This window comes from Phacochoerus africanus, chromosome 14 (genome assembly GCF_016906955.1).
Source record: "Phacochoerus africanus isolate WHEZ1 chromosome 14, ROS_Pafr_v1, whole genome shotgun sequence".
Classification (NCBI taxonomy): Eukaryota; Metazoa; Chordata; class Mammalia; order Artiodactyla; family Suidae; genus Phacochoerus; species Phacochoerus africanus.
Genome location: NC_062557.1, coordinates 49,259,339 through 49,274,958, shown reverse-complemented (window position 1 = coordinate 49,274,958; position 15,620 = coordinate 49,259,339). Strand labels below are relative to the sequence as shown.

The following is a 15,620-nucleotide window of genomic DNA, read 5'->3' as shown; positions in this document are numbered from 1 at the left end:
TTAAGGCTCTGAGCAGAATGCGGCCCGTTGTCACTGGGTCCACACTTCTCCCTGCTCCTCTGCACTAAGGTGTTGTAACCCGGGGCTTAAATGGTACTTCCGTACTATTCTTAAGAACACTTTTATAGAGTTGGTGGCAGGCCGTGCACGGATCAGCACATTTTCCTTGAGCAGCTCTGCACTGGAGCCGGGAGGGTAAGGGTTTCAGGGGACACCCCCCCCCACCTTGCGGAGCCCAAAGGTGGGCCTAGCTCCATTGCTCTGCTTGTGTCAGAGCCCCAGTGGGGTGCTCCCCGCATCACTGGGGGAGTTGGTTGGCGTCATTGTTTCTGAATGTAGCACAAGGGATGGACAAACTCCATAAGAGTGTTTTAAAAATTAACTTCCCAGGAAGTGAGTTAAAAACAATAAAAGCCCTTTCTTGAGTTAAAATACAAAAGGCAAAAAACAACCACCTTGGTTTGCACGTTTTCTGCATCAGGATGTGTTCTTTCTCACCAGCTGGCTTTGCTGAAGGGGTCTCAGTAGGACAAGAGTGGGAGGAGCTCTGGGGGTGGGGAGTGGGAGGGAGGGTTAATTTGGAAGGTGAGGGGCTACAGTCCAGGATATGGCTTAGCCTCCTGGGTAGGTCCTGTGGCCCCTCCTTGGGAAGAACAGGGTATTTGGGAGCCAATGGACGGCCCACAAGAGCACCTGGCCTGTTTTGCAGGGGCCCAGGGAGGTCAAGGTCTGGTCCTTGGGAGCCCTTGTCACTCCTCATGGGACAGAAGTCTCAAGTGAAGCCTCACAGGAGTCCCTGTGACACTGCCTGGGTCTCCCCAGTGTCCCCTTAGCTTTGGACACGAGGACCTGCCATCCATGCTCAAAGGAGGGTCCGGCATGGCCATGATGAGAACAGTTATCACTGAGGTCAGCCAGCCTGAAGTCTGAATCCAAGCTTTGCCATCTAATAGCTGTGTGCCCTTCGCAAGTCATCAGAGGAGTCTCAACTTCCTTACCAGTACAATGCAGATAATCAGGTCCCTGAGCATCCGACACAGTGCTTGGTACAGAGTATGTACTAAGCAAGTTGAGACCCTTAAAAAAACAAAGAGAATTCTGCCTCTGGGGCTGTCTGCAGCCAGCCTTGAAGGTCATGGGCTCAGTCCTACGTGATTGCTCTTTGCTTATTTGTGGAGCTCCTCATTGGGTGAAATCAGAGACCAACCAGAAAGAAATCAAGCCAGAGGCTGCCCATCATGGTGATCAGCTTTTCTATCTGAGAAGTGGGGAGCTGCTTCTGCATGTTCCCTGGTCATCCTGTGAAGCCCCCATGAGGGCTGCACCAAGCCCTCTGCAGGAAGAGTGCTGGGGGCCGGGCAGACGTTCCCCAAATGCCAAGACCAATAAGCCACTCTCTTGCCACCACTGCTGTCCCTCACTTTTGGACTCACCGTCTCTCACTTCCTCACTGGTCTCCAGCCTTCATCCTCAGCACTCCAGTCCGTTCTCTTACAGCCTGCCAGCTTGCTGCTGTGGTGTGGGTTCAATCCCTGCTCTGGGAACTTTCACATGCCACAGGCATGGCCAAAAAAAAGCAAAGCACCTCCTGCCAGAGTGATGTGTAGTGATGCACCCTCCTGACCACGCCCACCCCCCTCAGAACCCTTCCAGTGCTCATTGCCATCAGCCCCACTGGCCTCTCTGGATGCTGTCCTGACCCTTGGCCCACCCACCCACTCTCAAGCCACTTCTTGCCCCTCACGGCTCTTCATACTCACTCCTCCAGGCCTTCCCCTACCCCTGCCTGTCAATCCACTCTCCAAGACCTAGTCTATACTCAGAAAAACCCCCAGGCTGATTCATCCCAGGTGTTGGTCCTCAAATCCTGGGCCTGGGTCTGATAGTCCAAGTCGTCACGCGAAGAGCTTTGAAAAAGACAGTGATGTCTTTTCCCCATGAGGACAACCACTCTGGGTGGCACACTAAGGTGGGGAAACTGAGGCCCAGGGACCAGTGACTCACTCAAAGCCTTTTTTTTTTTTTTTTGGCTTTTTAGGGTTGCACCCCACGGCACATGGAGGTGCCCAGGCTAGGGGTTGAATTGGAGCTGTAGTTGCTGACCTACCCCACAGCAACAGCAACAAAGGATCCAGGCCGCCTCTGCAACGTATACCACAGGTCACCGCAATGCAGGATCCTTAACCCACTGAACGAGGCCAGGGATCGCACCCGAATCCTCATGGATGCTAGTCAGATTCATTAACCACTGAGCCACGACAGGAACTCCTTGCTCAAAGTCTTCTAGTGAGTTAGGGAAGATCCAGGGTTAGAGCCCAGGTCTCCTGCACACCCACCCCACCCAGGTCTTCCCAGGTCAGCTGCCAGGAAAACCCAGAACCCTAACAAGGGGACACTGAGAAGGGTAGGTGGGAAAATCAGATGAAGGTTGCACTTCCAGGCCTAACCACATAATTCATGCTAGAATCTCCCAGGGCCAGGAATTGAACCCACGCCATAGCAGCAACCCAAGCCACTGCAGTGACAATGCCAAATCCTTACCCCTTGCACCACAAGGGAACTCCATCCAAGGGAGCTTTTAAAAAAATCAACCACCATTAGAGATTCTGATTTAATTGGTCTGGGATGTATGTATTCTGGGTGTTTTTTTTGTTTGTTTTTTTTTTGGTTTTAACAAATAGATTTGGAGGGACCCTTTCAAGTTGATAAAAAAATTTAGTAGAAAGTACAGAGTTCCCATAGACCCGCTCACTCCCTTCTCCCACCCCCCATTTTCCTCTGTTAATAACATCTTGCCTTAGTGTGGTACATTTGTCACAATCCATGAGATAATATTGATACATTATTTTAATTAAAGTCCATATTTCACTTTATTTTCCCATTGAGCCCCATAACACAGCAGTGATCCAAGCCACAGCAGTGACAATGCTGGATCCTTAACTGCTCGGCCACCAGGAAACTTAACATTTTCTTTAATTGTAGGCACTTTCCTTCACTACTGACCTGCCCATGTTCCAAGAATAGACACGAACTGGGGGTCTGGGCGTGCTTGTGTGTGCCCAACTTAGAACTGCACCTGACTTCCATCAGGTGTGTCCGATGCTGGTCATGCTCTTCCTTGGTTTTTAACTGTTTGTTCCTCCATGCTCAGAGCTCTTGGAGTCTCAGTTTTGTGGTGTATAAAATGGGCCAATCATTGGAAGACCTGGAAGAGATAAACGATGTCAAGGAAAATGCGTTGTATACCTACAGATTTGCACAAATGTGATAGACCAAGGCTCACTCTGGGGTCTGGAGGCAGACTATTTAGACTCACACCCAAGTTTATCCCTTAAATACCCTGTCACCTTGAGTAAATTTTTATTTTCTTCCTTCCTTCCTCTCTCCCTCCTTCCCTCCCTCTCTTGCCTCTCTCTTCCTCTCTCTCTCCTTTTTCTTTCCTTCACTCCCTCTTCCTTCCTGCCTTTCTCTTTCTTTCTTTTTTTTGTCTTTTTTTTTTGTGTGTGTCTTTTTTGCCTTTTCTAGGGCTGCATCTGAGGCATATGGTGGTTCCCAGGCTAGGGGTCTAATGGGAGCTGTAGCCACTGGCCTACAGCACAGCCACAGCAACACCAGATCCGAGCCGCGTCTGCAACCTACACCACAGCTCACGGCAAGGCTGGGTCTTTGACCCACTGAGCGAGGCCAGGGATCGAACTGGCAACCTCATGGTTCCTAGTTGGATTTGTTAACCACTGCACCACGACGGGAACTTTTTTTTTTTTTTTGTCTTCTTGCCTTTTCTAGGGCTGCTCCCATGGCATGTGGAGGTTCCCAGGCTGGGGGTCCAATCAGAGCTGTAGCCACCAGCCTATGCCAGAGCCACAGCAACGTAGGATCTGAGCCGCGTCTGCAACCTACCCCACAGCTCACAGCAACGCCGGATCCCTAATCCACTGAGCAAGGCCAGGGACTGAACCCGAAACCTCATGGTTCCTAGTGGGATTCGTTAACTACTGCGCCACGACGGGAACTCCTCTTTCTTTCTTTCTTTTGTGTATGTGTGTGTTTTGTCTTTTCAGCACTGCACCTGACGCATATGGAGGTTCCCAGGCTAGGGGTTGAATCAGAGCTGTAGCTGCCAGCCTACACCTCAGCCACAGCAACGTGGGATCCAAACCGCTTCTGTCACCTACACCACAGCTTAAAGCAACACTGGGTCCTTAACCCACTGAGCAGGGCCAGGGGCTGAACCCTAGTCCTCATGGATACTAGTCAGGTTCGTTAATCACTGAGCCACGATGGGAACTCTTATTTAATTTTATGGCTGCACCCGCAGCATATGGAAGTTCTGAGGCCAGGGATTCATTCCCAGCCTCAGCTGTGACCTATGCCGCAGCTGTGGCAAGGCCTGATCCTTTAACCCACTGAGGCACAGTGGGAACAGCAACCTTGGTTAAATTTAAATGCCTCCGTTTGTAGTAGTAATACTTCAAAGGGTATGTGTAAGGATTCGGGCGCTTGGAACAGTCATTGGCAGGTAATGATTGCTTGGTGCAATTATTACAGGTATACTGCCCAAGGTGTGTAGCTATTTTCTAAGGCCAGACTGCAGCGAAAGGCTCCAGGCCCCGCCCCCTCCAGTAGGCCCTGCCCCTGTTCCCACTCGGTCCCGCCCTCTTTTCCACCAGATCCCGCTTCAGCTGGCCCCCAGGTACCTCCCGCCACTAGGGGGCGTCGTGGCTAAACAGGGCCCTTTAGCTGCAGCAGGCGACGCTCTAGGTAGCGGAGGCCGTTGCTCTGTGGCTAGTGGCAGCGGCGCTCTAGCCGGTGGTGTGCGGGGAGGGCGCTCAGTGGTGCGGCCGGCGGGCGGCGATGGCGGCCGTTCGGGGCCTGCGAGTGTCGGTGAAGGCAGAGGCCCCGGCGGGGCCGGCCTTGGGGCCCCTGTCACCTGAAGCGGAGTCCGGTTTGGACCGCGGCGAGCCGGAGCCCATGGAGGTGGAGGAGGGCGAGCTGGAGATCGTGCCGGTGCGGCGCTCGCTGAAGGAACTGATCCCGGTATGGGCGGGGGGGCGGGGGCGAGGAGGAGGTCGCCGAGCGAGTGTCCCGCGCCAGAGCAGGCCGGAAAGGGAGGCGGCGGGGGCTGGGGCCGGGGACGGGGGCATTCAGAGGAATGGGAGAGGGGGACGAGCCCTTGGGGGACGGTGGCTGGGACCGGGAGCAAAAGAAAGGACGCTTGAGCGCCCGGAAATGGGTATTGAGGGGGCTGGAGGAGGTGGGGTTGAGCTGGGGGGTAGTTGAGGACACCCTCTTTGCTGCCACTCTGAGCCAGTCTTTGCAAGAGGGTGGGCGAGGAGGGTTTAGGATTGTTTGGCGGCTTGAGATAAAGGGGCAGCCTCGGGCGGGAACAGAACCCGGAGCGGCCCAGAAGGAACTGTCGGGCGGGGGGAGGCGCCGGCATCCCGGCCTCCCTGTGGGTCCTGCTCCGGTGGAGCTGATGTCTGTTAAACACAGCACTCGCGGTTTCCCCTTGGGAGGGCTGAACTTGTCAGCTGCAGAAACTCAGTGTCCCTATTGTGATTTGAGGGTCATCTTGCTCCACTGCTACACCGCATCTGACCCTTAATTAAACCAAAACATCAGTAAACCAGCAGTGGTCCGTCTTTTATCGCAATGGGGAATGTGAGAGGTGTTTTGCTTGTTGTGGTTTGAGAGTCCTATGTCTGGTTCTTAGGGTCGGTCTCAGGCCTGCAGAGCTCTTCTCATGTACCTAATTTCTCACCAGACATGGACTGTTTATGTCTTCAAGTCTTGCTTTTAACTGAGATTATGGGAAAAGGTAGAGGTAGGAGCACTAAAGATAGCAAATGATAATGCTGACTCCGGCAACCACAATTAACATAGTGGCATTTTACCATTTACTGCATTGTATCGTTTAAATATCACTGTGACTGCGAAGTAGACGTTATCCCCTTGTTCATTCAGTTCAACCTGTACTTATTGCATCCTCCACTTTGTGCCAGGCACAGTCCTAGGCGCTTGATCAAGATCAAGATCAAACTCCCTCCTGGAATTGACACTCCAGTTGGGGGACACAACTAAACTCGTAATTACCAATATTGGTGAGTGCTGTGGAGAGAATAAAACATTTTAATGGGATAGGAGAGTGCAGAGGGCAGAAGCAGGAAGCAGAATGGCATAGGATAGTCAGGAAAGTCCTCTGGCATAGCGACGAATAAGCTGAACCCTACGTGACAGAAAGGAGCCAGTCATGTGCAGGCTTGGAAGAGAGTGTTCCCAGAAGGGGCAGCAGGAAGCACAAAGGCTCTGAGATGGGAACAAGGTTGTTTTGTTGGAGAAACGCAAAGTTCTGTAGCTCTAGTGGGAGAGCAGTAAAAGAGGTCAGAAAGGTAGGCGGATACCAACAGAGGAAACTTAGGTCCAGAGAAGCCAAAGGAATTGTTCAGTGTCCTATGATCAGTGAACATCAGTGCTGCGGTTTGAGTCCCCAGGCTTCCAAATCCCATCCTGTTTTCTTTGCACTGTTCTCTTTCCCCCCAGGAGGTCCAGGTGAGTCTGGACTTTCTGCATTTTGGTGGAGCCGTGTGCTCCATCTGGTGGCCTGACATGATGAATTTGTCCAGTCTGGGTTGGGGTAATGAGAGACTCTGCCTCATCTTGGGTATTTTTCATGAAAGCCTTCAGATTTTCATCTACATGGATGCCTTCAGTAGAGGGAATTGCTTTAAGCTGTGGACAGGCTCTGATTTAGAGAAGAGTTCTCGTTAGAGTGGTTGATTGCTACCTCGGAGTCACTGGGACAGGCTTCCTCCTAATAAGGTGTTGTCAGAGTTGGGGAAGGATTGCTGAAAAGAATGACTATCCAGAAGGAATAGGTTGTTGGGCTGTCACTTATCATGTGCTTAGCTTCAGTTGCTTGCTAAGCATTTCTCACCTCTTTCCTTTGTGTTAGGACACAAGCAGGCGATATGAAAACAAGGCTGGCAGCTTCATCACCGGAATCGACGTCACCTCCAAGGTAAGACAGACCGTGATTTGTTTATTTGTTTTGAGAAGCAGGTGAACTTAATGAACTTGCTCCTAGGACTTGTAGAACAGCAGTTATTTTTTAGCTACTTTTTACTTTTGTTGCTGGATTAAACTTTTTTAAGTTAAATTTTGTATGACGCATTGATGCCTTCATACATTCTGAAAACATTTAGGCAGCTTTTGTGTGTTCTCCAGTCCATGAGAAGATAAAATCACTATACCTAGATGCCTGTGCTTAACCATATCCAAGGAAGAGTTCTTCGTTGAGAATGCTTTTTTATGCTGCCTCTTTTTTAGAAATGTGTAAACCAAACAAACCAAAAAAAAAAGGAGTTCCAGTTGTGGCTCAGTGGTTAACAAATCCAACTAGGAACCATGAGGTTTCGAGTTCGATCCCTGGCGTTGCTCAGTGGGTTAAGAATCTGGCATTGCTGTGGCTCTGGCATAGGCCAGCGCTACAGCTCCAATTTGACCCCTAGCCTAGGAACCTCCATATGCCATGGGTGTGGCCCTGGAAAAGACAAAAAAAAAAAAAAAGAAGAAGACAAATAAAGTAAAAACGTGTAAACTGGAGTTTCCATCGTGGCGCAGTGGTTAATGCATCCGACTAGGAACCATGAGGTTGCGGGTTCGGTCCCTGCCCTTGCTCAGTGGGTTAACGATCCGGCGTTGCCGTGAGCTGTGGTGTAGGTTGCAGACGCAGCTCGGATCCCGTGTTGCTGTGGCTCTGGCGTAGGCGGGTGGCTACAGCTCCGATTCGACCCCTAGCCTGGGAACCTCCTTATGCCGCGGGAGCGGCCCAAGAAATAGCAACAACAACAAAGACAAAAAGACAAAAAAAAAACGTGTAAACTGTTTCCACTTTAAATGAAGCAGAACGCACATAGTAGGCCCTTAGTAAATATCTTTATTCCTCACTGGTTGAGGCCTAGGATTAGGAAAATAGGACTTCCTGGTTATGTGGTTAAACTTTGAAGGCCAAGTTGATTGAATTTTTCTCAGTACTTGGGAATATTGCCTTTTATCTAGTGATTGCTAGCACTACGTTATCAGCTTCATTGTAACTCCTCACAGAACCAAATGTATTATTTTCCTTCTTATAAACAGTTGATACTGAAGTTCCCGTCGTGGCTCAGTGGCTAATGTATCCGACTAGGAATCATGAGGTTGCAGGTTCGATCCCTGGCCTTGCTCAGTGGGTTAAGGATCTGGCGTTGCTGTGAACTGTAGTGTAGGTTGCACACTCTGCCTGGATCCCGAGTTGCTGTGGCTGTGGTATAGGCGGGCGGCTATAGCTCTGATTCGACCCCTAGACTGGAAACCTCCATATGCTGAGGGAAGCGGCCCTAGAAAAGGCAAGAAGACAAAAAACAAAAAAACAAAAAACCAGTTGATACTTATTTGTTGCTTTAATTTAGCTTAAACATTCTTTCTGATTTTAATGTGCGTAATTAAATTTGGAACAGAGTTTGAATTACAGTTCTGAATAAATAATATTGCATTACTGTTTTGGATGTATGAAAGCAAGAATAAAAATAAGTATGTCATGCTTACTATTTTATATTTTATCTGGGTCTCAGTCTGCCTCAGATTACTTAAAAGCCGAAAGAACTGATCATCTTTTTTGACAAGAAGACAAAATAAAGAGAAATGTTTTTTTATTGTAATTGAAAAGGATGTATACAGTACGTTCTTAATCCTACACAGTTTACCATTATATGAAACAAATGTATGGGGAAAGGGGTAGTAGCCCAGAATTGGTATTTTAGTCGTTACTAGAGGAAGGTAGTTTAGTTGTTTCCACTGGGAAGACTTGAGTGAAGAAAATTAGTGTCTGGAGTTCCCATTGTGGCCCAGTGGTTAACGAATCCAACTAGGAATCATGAGGTTGTGGGTTCAGTCCCTGGCCTTGCTCAGTGGGTTAGGGATCCGGCGTTGCCGTGAGCTGTGGTGTGGGTCGAAGACGAGGCTCGGATCCTGCGTTGCTGTGGCTCTGGCGTAGGCTGGCAGCTGCAGCTCCGATTCGACCCCTAGCCTGGGAACCTCCATGTGCCTCGGGAGCAGCCCTAGAAAAGGCAAAAAGACAAAAAAAAAAAAGAAAGGAAAGAAAATTAGTGTTATTGTTGGGAAATAACAGAAGTGTTGCTGCTTTACCTATCCTCATGGGTTTTGTTTTTTGATTTTTTTGTTTGTTTTTTGTTTTGCTTTTTAGGGTGGCCCGTGGCACATGGAGGTTCTCAGGCTAGGGGTCTAATTGGAGCTACAGCTGCCGGCCTACACCACAGCCACAGCAACGCCAGATGCAAGCCTCATCTGTGACCTACACCACAGCTTACAGCAATGCCAGATCCTTAACCCACTGATCCGAAGCCAAGGATCAAACCCGCAACCTCATGGTTCCTAGTCAGGTTCATTTCCACTGTGCCACAGTGGGAACTCCCCTCACAAGTTTTTTATAGTCAGACCTTCAATTAGTGTGGCAAAGTCAATATACAGTTAATGATGCTTCCTAAGAGCTATCAGGAACTCACAGTTGGATCTGGAGTTATTTTAGCTGTTGGGGGAAAAAAACCTTAGGAAACTGTTTATTTTGTTTTTCAGTGAAGCAGCAGTGCTTCTTGTCACTTCAAGATGAAAACTGGCAATTCCCTGGACACAAGTTAAGAATAGAGAAGAGAGTTTCATTGCTCCAGTGTTATTTTTCCACAAGGAGGGAGCTTTAGGGAGTGGTCTGCTCAGGCAGACATAATGGGATAGGTGTGATTACCATGCACGCAAACAGCCTGAAATGGGGGTGGTGGGAGGGCTTCTAGAAATAGCACTGAGCAGAAAATTTTCCCCCTTCCTAGCTGAAGTATTTCTAGCAAACCTTTTGACTTTTTTACGCCTCAGTTTCTGCGCCTGGAAAATGGAATGTTAATTTTGTTGTAATTCGTTTCCATGGTGGCTGGTAGTAAGTGAAATGTCAGAGCACGAAAGCTTCCTTCATTGCTCGTTGGGTCAGCACACACTGTTGAGTTGCGACTGCTCCGCCCCCGTGCAGTGATGGCCATAGAGTCTTATGGCGCTTGCTCCCAACGATAGCATCATCAGGGTCCATCCTCCCAGTCACTGATTGTGAAGATCAAATTCTCGGTTTTTTTTTTTTTTTGTCTTTTTGCCTTTTCTAGGGGCCGCTCCCGAGGCATATGGAGATTCCCAGGCTAGGGGCCTAATCAGAGCCGTAGCCACAGCAACTCGGGATCCGAGCTGCGTGTGAATATCAAATTCTCTACGCAAATTATTAAAGACAATGTTGCTTGTTCCTTTGGAGTCTTTTAGGCTTATCACTGGTGCCTCATTTTGTGTATGTGATTTAACTTTCCTCCTCCACGTTTCCCTTCTCTGGCTCTTTCTGTACTTTCTAGGAAGCAATTGAAAAGAAAGAACAGCGAGCCAAGCGCTTCCATTTCCGATCAGAAGTAAATCTCTCCCAAAGGAACGTTGCCTTGGACCGAGACATGATGAAGAAAGGTACAGGGTATTTGGGGGGAATTTTTCCACGTAATCCCAGTGAATGACTTTTCCCTGCCACGGCCTCATGCTCTGGCCTTGCCTCGCATGTCCAGTCCTCATCCAGACACTCCCAAAGGAGGGAACTTACGAAATCTCCATTTCTTAGCTGGTCTGTTAAAGTCAAGCTGCATTAGCTGGGTTGCAAATGTTAGAGCTGGAAAAAAGACGTCATGTCTGAGAAGCCCAGAGGACAGCACTGAGTTGGTGGCAGAGCTGAGAGTAGAACCTTGCTTTTATGGACCCTTACTCATTTTCTGCTTTTTTCATAGAATTGGTAACTTCTCTTTGCCTTTCTTGGGGGGCTGCACCTGCAGCATATGGAAGTTCTTGGACCAGGGATCTAATCCAAGCCATAGCTGCAGCCTATGCCACAGCTATGGCAATGCTGGATCCTTAAGCCACTGCACCAGTCTTGGGATTGAATTCTCACCACCTCAGAGACAACTCGGATCCTTAACCTGCTGCGCCACAGCAGGAGCTGCTCTTTGACTTCAGATACAGTGGAAGTGTATCACAATGAGACTGTCTTTGAGGGGGGTCAGGTTGGTGGGGAAATACCATTAATACTTCTTTTGATACAGACTTGTGATTTTATTTTTGTGTTTTCTTAGGGTATTTTGCTTCCTAGAACTCATTCTGAATTATATATGATAATCTACCCCAGTCTTTGAAGGCAATTTATAAATAGCAGGGAAAATTAATATTACCCTTTTACTGAGCTTACAGCCATGTTTATTACTCCACGAATGCAAACGGTCTCCCTCTGTTGTGTTTGCAGATTTGAGAGTTGTGAAGGGCTTAATAGGCCGAGCTGTCTGTGTGAAAGGTCTGTGCTCTGCTGGGTGGATTTCTCTAGACTTGCTTGTTTGATAAAAACACGTTGAATGAATGAAAGAGTAGCTACTATTTGTCGAGAACTTGCTCTCTTAACAGGCACTGTGTTAATGAGCATGCTGCATATTTGTTTCTTATTCATTTCTCAGAACAACCCCATGAGGAATATATTTTTATCCCTGTTTTAGAAAGAAGGAAACAGGCTCAAAGAAGTTAAATAAATGCCCAGATTTACACAGCTAGTAAAAGTGGAGTCGGGATTAGACCCCAAGTTTATCTAATTGGAAAGCCTTGCTCTTGGCTACTTTTCTCTGTTGCCCTATGATTTATGACATGATCCTAGAGACCTAAACCTCCTCAGTCCACCCAGGAGATGGAGTAGCCTGGATACAGAGCTCCACTCTGAATATTTCACTCTTTTTTTCTGCATCATGAGTTCAGTTTGGAAATACAACCTTGTTTCCCTCGCAGACTGGATTTCCAGGCATCTGCTCGAGTGGATTTCTGTTTCAGGATAGGTCCTCTGAAGGCCAAGGCCAGCTGTGCAGCTTGGCTCATGCGCCTGCATAGTCTGGGCCCAGGCAGACCCCTGAGACCTCTCTTAGAACTCCGCCTTGAAAGCACCAGGGTTTCACACACCTGTTTACGTCTAGTCCTGCGAGCATTCCGTGTGGCATCTCGTCTCTGTTCTTGTTCATGCCTGTCTTTGCTGATTTGCTCCTTCTTGTCCCAGGCTTTGTCTGGTTCAGATGTCACTTCCAACATGAAGCATCCCTAATTACTCACTTCTGTCTCTCTTCCCACCTGTGTTGGCGTCTTCACAATGCTGAGCCCTCCAGGCAGCTGGTCTCAGTTCCTTGGTGAAGGTGGACCGGTTTGTGAACCCTTTTTGGCCTCACTCTCCTTGTCATCATCAAAATGGGAATATGATACCTACCTGAATAGGATCATTTTGGGGATTAAATTTTAATTTTACAAAAATGATTTTTTGAAAAACAATCCCATCTCATGGTTCTAAAAATACTCCTAAAGAACAGTAGATCTGCATGGAACATCAGTTGCTCATTACAACCTGTTTTTGATCCACTTGGCCTTGGAGTGTTTTCCTGAACTCCAGAGACTCCCCTGCCTTTTCCAGATCAATTTATTTATTTATTTATTTATTTATTTTGTCTTTTTGCTATTTCTTGGGCCGCTCCCGTAGCATATGGAGTTTCCCAGGCTAGGGGTCCAATCGGAGCTGTAGCTGCCAGCCTACGCCAGAGCCACAGCAACGCGGGATCCGAGCCGCGTCTGCAACCTACACCACAGCTCACGGCAACGCCGGATCGTTAACCCACTGAGCAAGGGCAGGGACCGAACCCGCAACCTCATGGTTCCTAGTCGGATTCGTTAACCACTGCGCCACGACGGGAACTCCACCAGATCAATTTAAATTACAGTGAGGGATGTGTTTGGATCTATCTCTGAGAGAGTTATTTTTGTACCTCCTCAGGTAATTCTGATGTGCATTTAGGACTAAGAACCACTGGTGTTGTGTTAAGAGCATGGGTTCAGAAGCCTAACTGCCTGTATTCAAATCCTGACTTGTCACTTGCTTTTTTTTAAATTAAATTTTTTTTTTTTTTTTGCCATTTCTTGGGCCGCTCCCACAGCACATGGAGGTTCCCAGGCTAGGGGTCGAATTGGAGCCACAGCCGCCAGCCTACACCAGAGCCACAGCAACGCGGGACCCGAGCCGCGTCTGTGACCTACCCCACAGCTCAGGCAACGCCGGATCCCCAGCCCACTGAGCAAGGCCAGGGATCAAACCTGCGACCCCATGGTTTCCAGTTGGATTCGTTAACCACTGAGCCACGACAGGAACTCCTAATTTAATTTTATCTAAAAAAAATTTTTTTATTACAGTTGATCTGACCTGTCACTCTCTAGCTCTGTGACCTTAGGCAAGTTATTTAGCCACTAAGAAGCTCAGTTTCTTCATCTGGAAAGGCAGATTAACATTAGTTCTTATAGGCTGTTGGGAGGCACTAAAAAAAGTTATGATTTGTAGCGTGGTGTCTGGCATATAGTAAGTGCCCAATAAATTTTTTTTTTTTTTTTGTCTTTTTGCCATTTCTTGGGCCGCTCCCGCAGCATGTGGAGGTTACCAGGCTAGGGGTCCAATTGGAGCTGTAGCTGCCGGCCTTCGCCAGAGCCACAGCAACGCGGGATCCGAGCCATGTCTGCGACCTATACCACAGCTCACGGCAACGCCGGATCCTTAACCCACTGAGCAAGGGTAGGGATTGAACCCGCAACCTCATGGTTCCTAGTCGGATTCGTTAACCACTATGCCACAACGGGAACTCCTGAATGTTAGTTATTATTACTGTTATCTGGCTTTCTCCATCTTCCAAGCAGTCGATCTAAGTGGCCCAGCCTTTTGGGAGAATGGGGACGTTGGAATAAACATCTTGATTCCTGCAGCCACAGTAGGTGTCGAGTTTTTTCCTCTTATTAATACCAACAGTAATAAAATAGACCATTTGATAATTTCTTACTATGTGGCAGTCACTCTGCTGTGTGGTTCACTTATCCTTTCAATCACCCTGTTGTGAGGGAAAGTATCACTTCTGTCTTACTGGTGAGGAAAGTAAGGTGCTAAGAATTTGAGAAGTTTGCCCAGGTGCCACAGCTAGTAAGTAACAAGGCTGGGGTTTGAAGGCTGGTCTGACTGAACCCTTGTTCCTAACCTCTCTGCCAGCTTCAGGGATGTAGTTTGGGATGTGCCGCCATACACCAGTCTGCTTCAAGAGTGACTCGCGACTCTCCCCAAGTGACTCAGTGTCAGGCAGCTTCAGTCTCCTTACCTCCAAGATCAAAGCTTTCATGGTCGGAAGGGAGCTGAGATCCCACCTTCTGCCCAGTGCTGCAGGCCTTCTGGCAAAGTTCCCAGCGGTTTTTCTGGCCTCTGCCTGAACATTTCTCATGATGGCATGAGAACTATTTATGGGGTGGTCAGTCCTATGGGGTTGCTTCTTCATGTTGAACAGAAATTGCCTTCTGTTTCTATTGATTAGTTATTGTGGGACTTCTAGAATATTAAGGCCTTTCCTCATTTATAGAATAACTTCAGATGAAGGAATGAATAGCCCATTCTCTGAACTTTATGTGACATGACTTTCTGGTCTCTCCTTTAGGCCATTCCTGGTTTCTAAATGTCTTTCCTCAGTTGAGGTGCAGATTCCAGAGTTGGTTGGATTCGTAAGAGAGCATGGCAGGACGACCCCAGCCTCGGTCCCTGCCATCTCATAGTATTGGTCTTCTGGTCAACCAGAGCACGTGTTCTTTCCCCCAGGACGAGCACCCATCCAAACAGTCTTTCTCCTCTTATTCTTGGGGTACTTTAAATCTCAAGACTCCATTTCAGCCTGTGGAGTTAATTTCATCTTAACTCTGCCCTTCACCATTTGAGCTACAGTGCTCACTTTGGTATGCGTGGCTTCCGTATCTTCATCTAGGTGTTGTAAGTGTTGGACAGGATAATCCCGTGTCATGCCATGACACATAGATGCGTGAATTAGAGTCTTCTCCTGTTACCAGGCCTGTGTTGCATTTTTATTGTCATGGGGAAATAGAGTACATGCCTTAATGCACCCGAGATAGGAGGTAGAACACTGTCTGTGGGGTTCTTTGAATTTCTTGGCCTGCTAATCCAATCAGAAGAGGTTAGCCTGACGTGAGCTCACATGTCATTTTTTATGGGAAACACTTGCTTTCTTGAGGGATCAGAGAGTCTGTCTGATTCGCCATTTTTAAAAAACTTTGGGGAACGACGATCTTTTCAATCTTTTTGAGAATTTGTTTCCCTCATTTATGAAAATCAGCATAGAATTAGTCCTTCTCAAGGCTTTAAGCTACTTTGCTCCCTCTCTGTAACTTCTTAGAGATTATTAGCTAATTCTGAAATCAGTGCTGTGTGTTTCAGTCAGTACAGTGGGGGTGTAATTCTAGACTAGAAGTTCTAAATCTATTAAAATGAATTCTGAAGCTTTCATCACCTATCTTGGGTTTTATTTCTTACTTAATGGTAGCGATTCTGCTGTCAGTTAGTAGTATAGCAAAATAGATGAATAGTTCTGCCCTTTTTTCTGCATCATCTTCCCAAAACAATGTTGCTCCAAACACTTACTTTAAAAAAAAAAATTAGTATTTTTTGA

General features: G+C 47.8%; 1 protein-coding gene across 2 annotated transcripts in view; it reads left to right on the top strand.

Moving 5' to 3' along the window:
- The first annotated feature begins 4,812 nt into the window (after window positions 1-4,812).
- Window positions 4,813-15,620, top strand: part of NCBP3 (nuclear cap binding subunit 3) — a 32,266-nt gene continuing 21,458 nt past the window's right edge. Inside the window, exons 1-3 of one of the 2 annotated variants that reach the window (XM_047757138.1) lie at window positions 4,813-5,037; window positions 6,953-7,018; window positions 10,437-10,542. In XM_047757138.1, the coding sequence (XP_047613094.1) occupies window positions 4,855-5,037; window positions 6,953-7,018; window positions 10,437-10,542 (355 nt within the window). In that variant the 5' untranslated portion in view covers window positions 4,813-4,854. The remainder of the gene's footprint in view (window positions 5,038-6,952; window positions 7,019-10,436; window positions 10,543-15,620) is intronic. The other variant, XM_047757137.1, reaches the window with a different exon arrangement.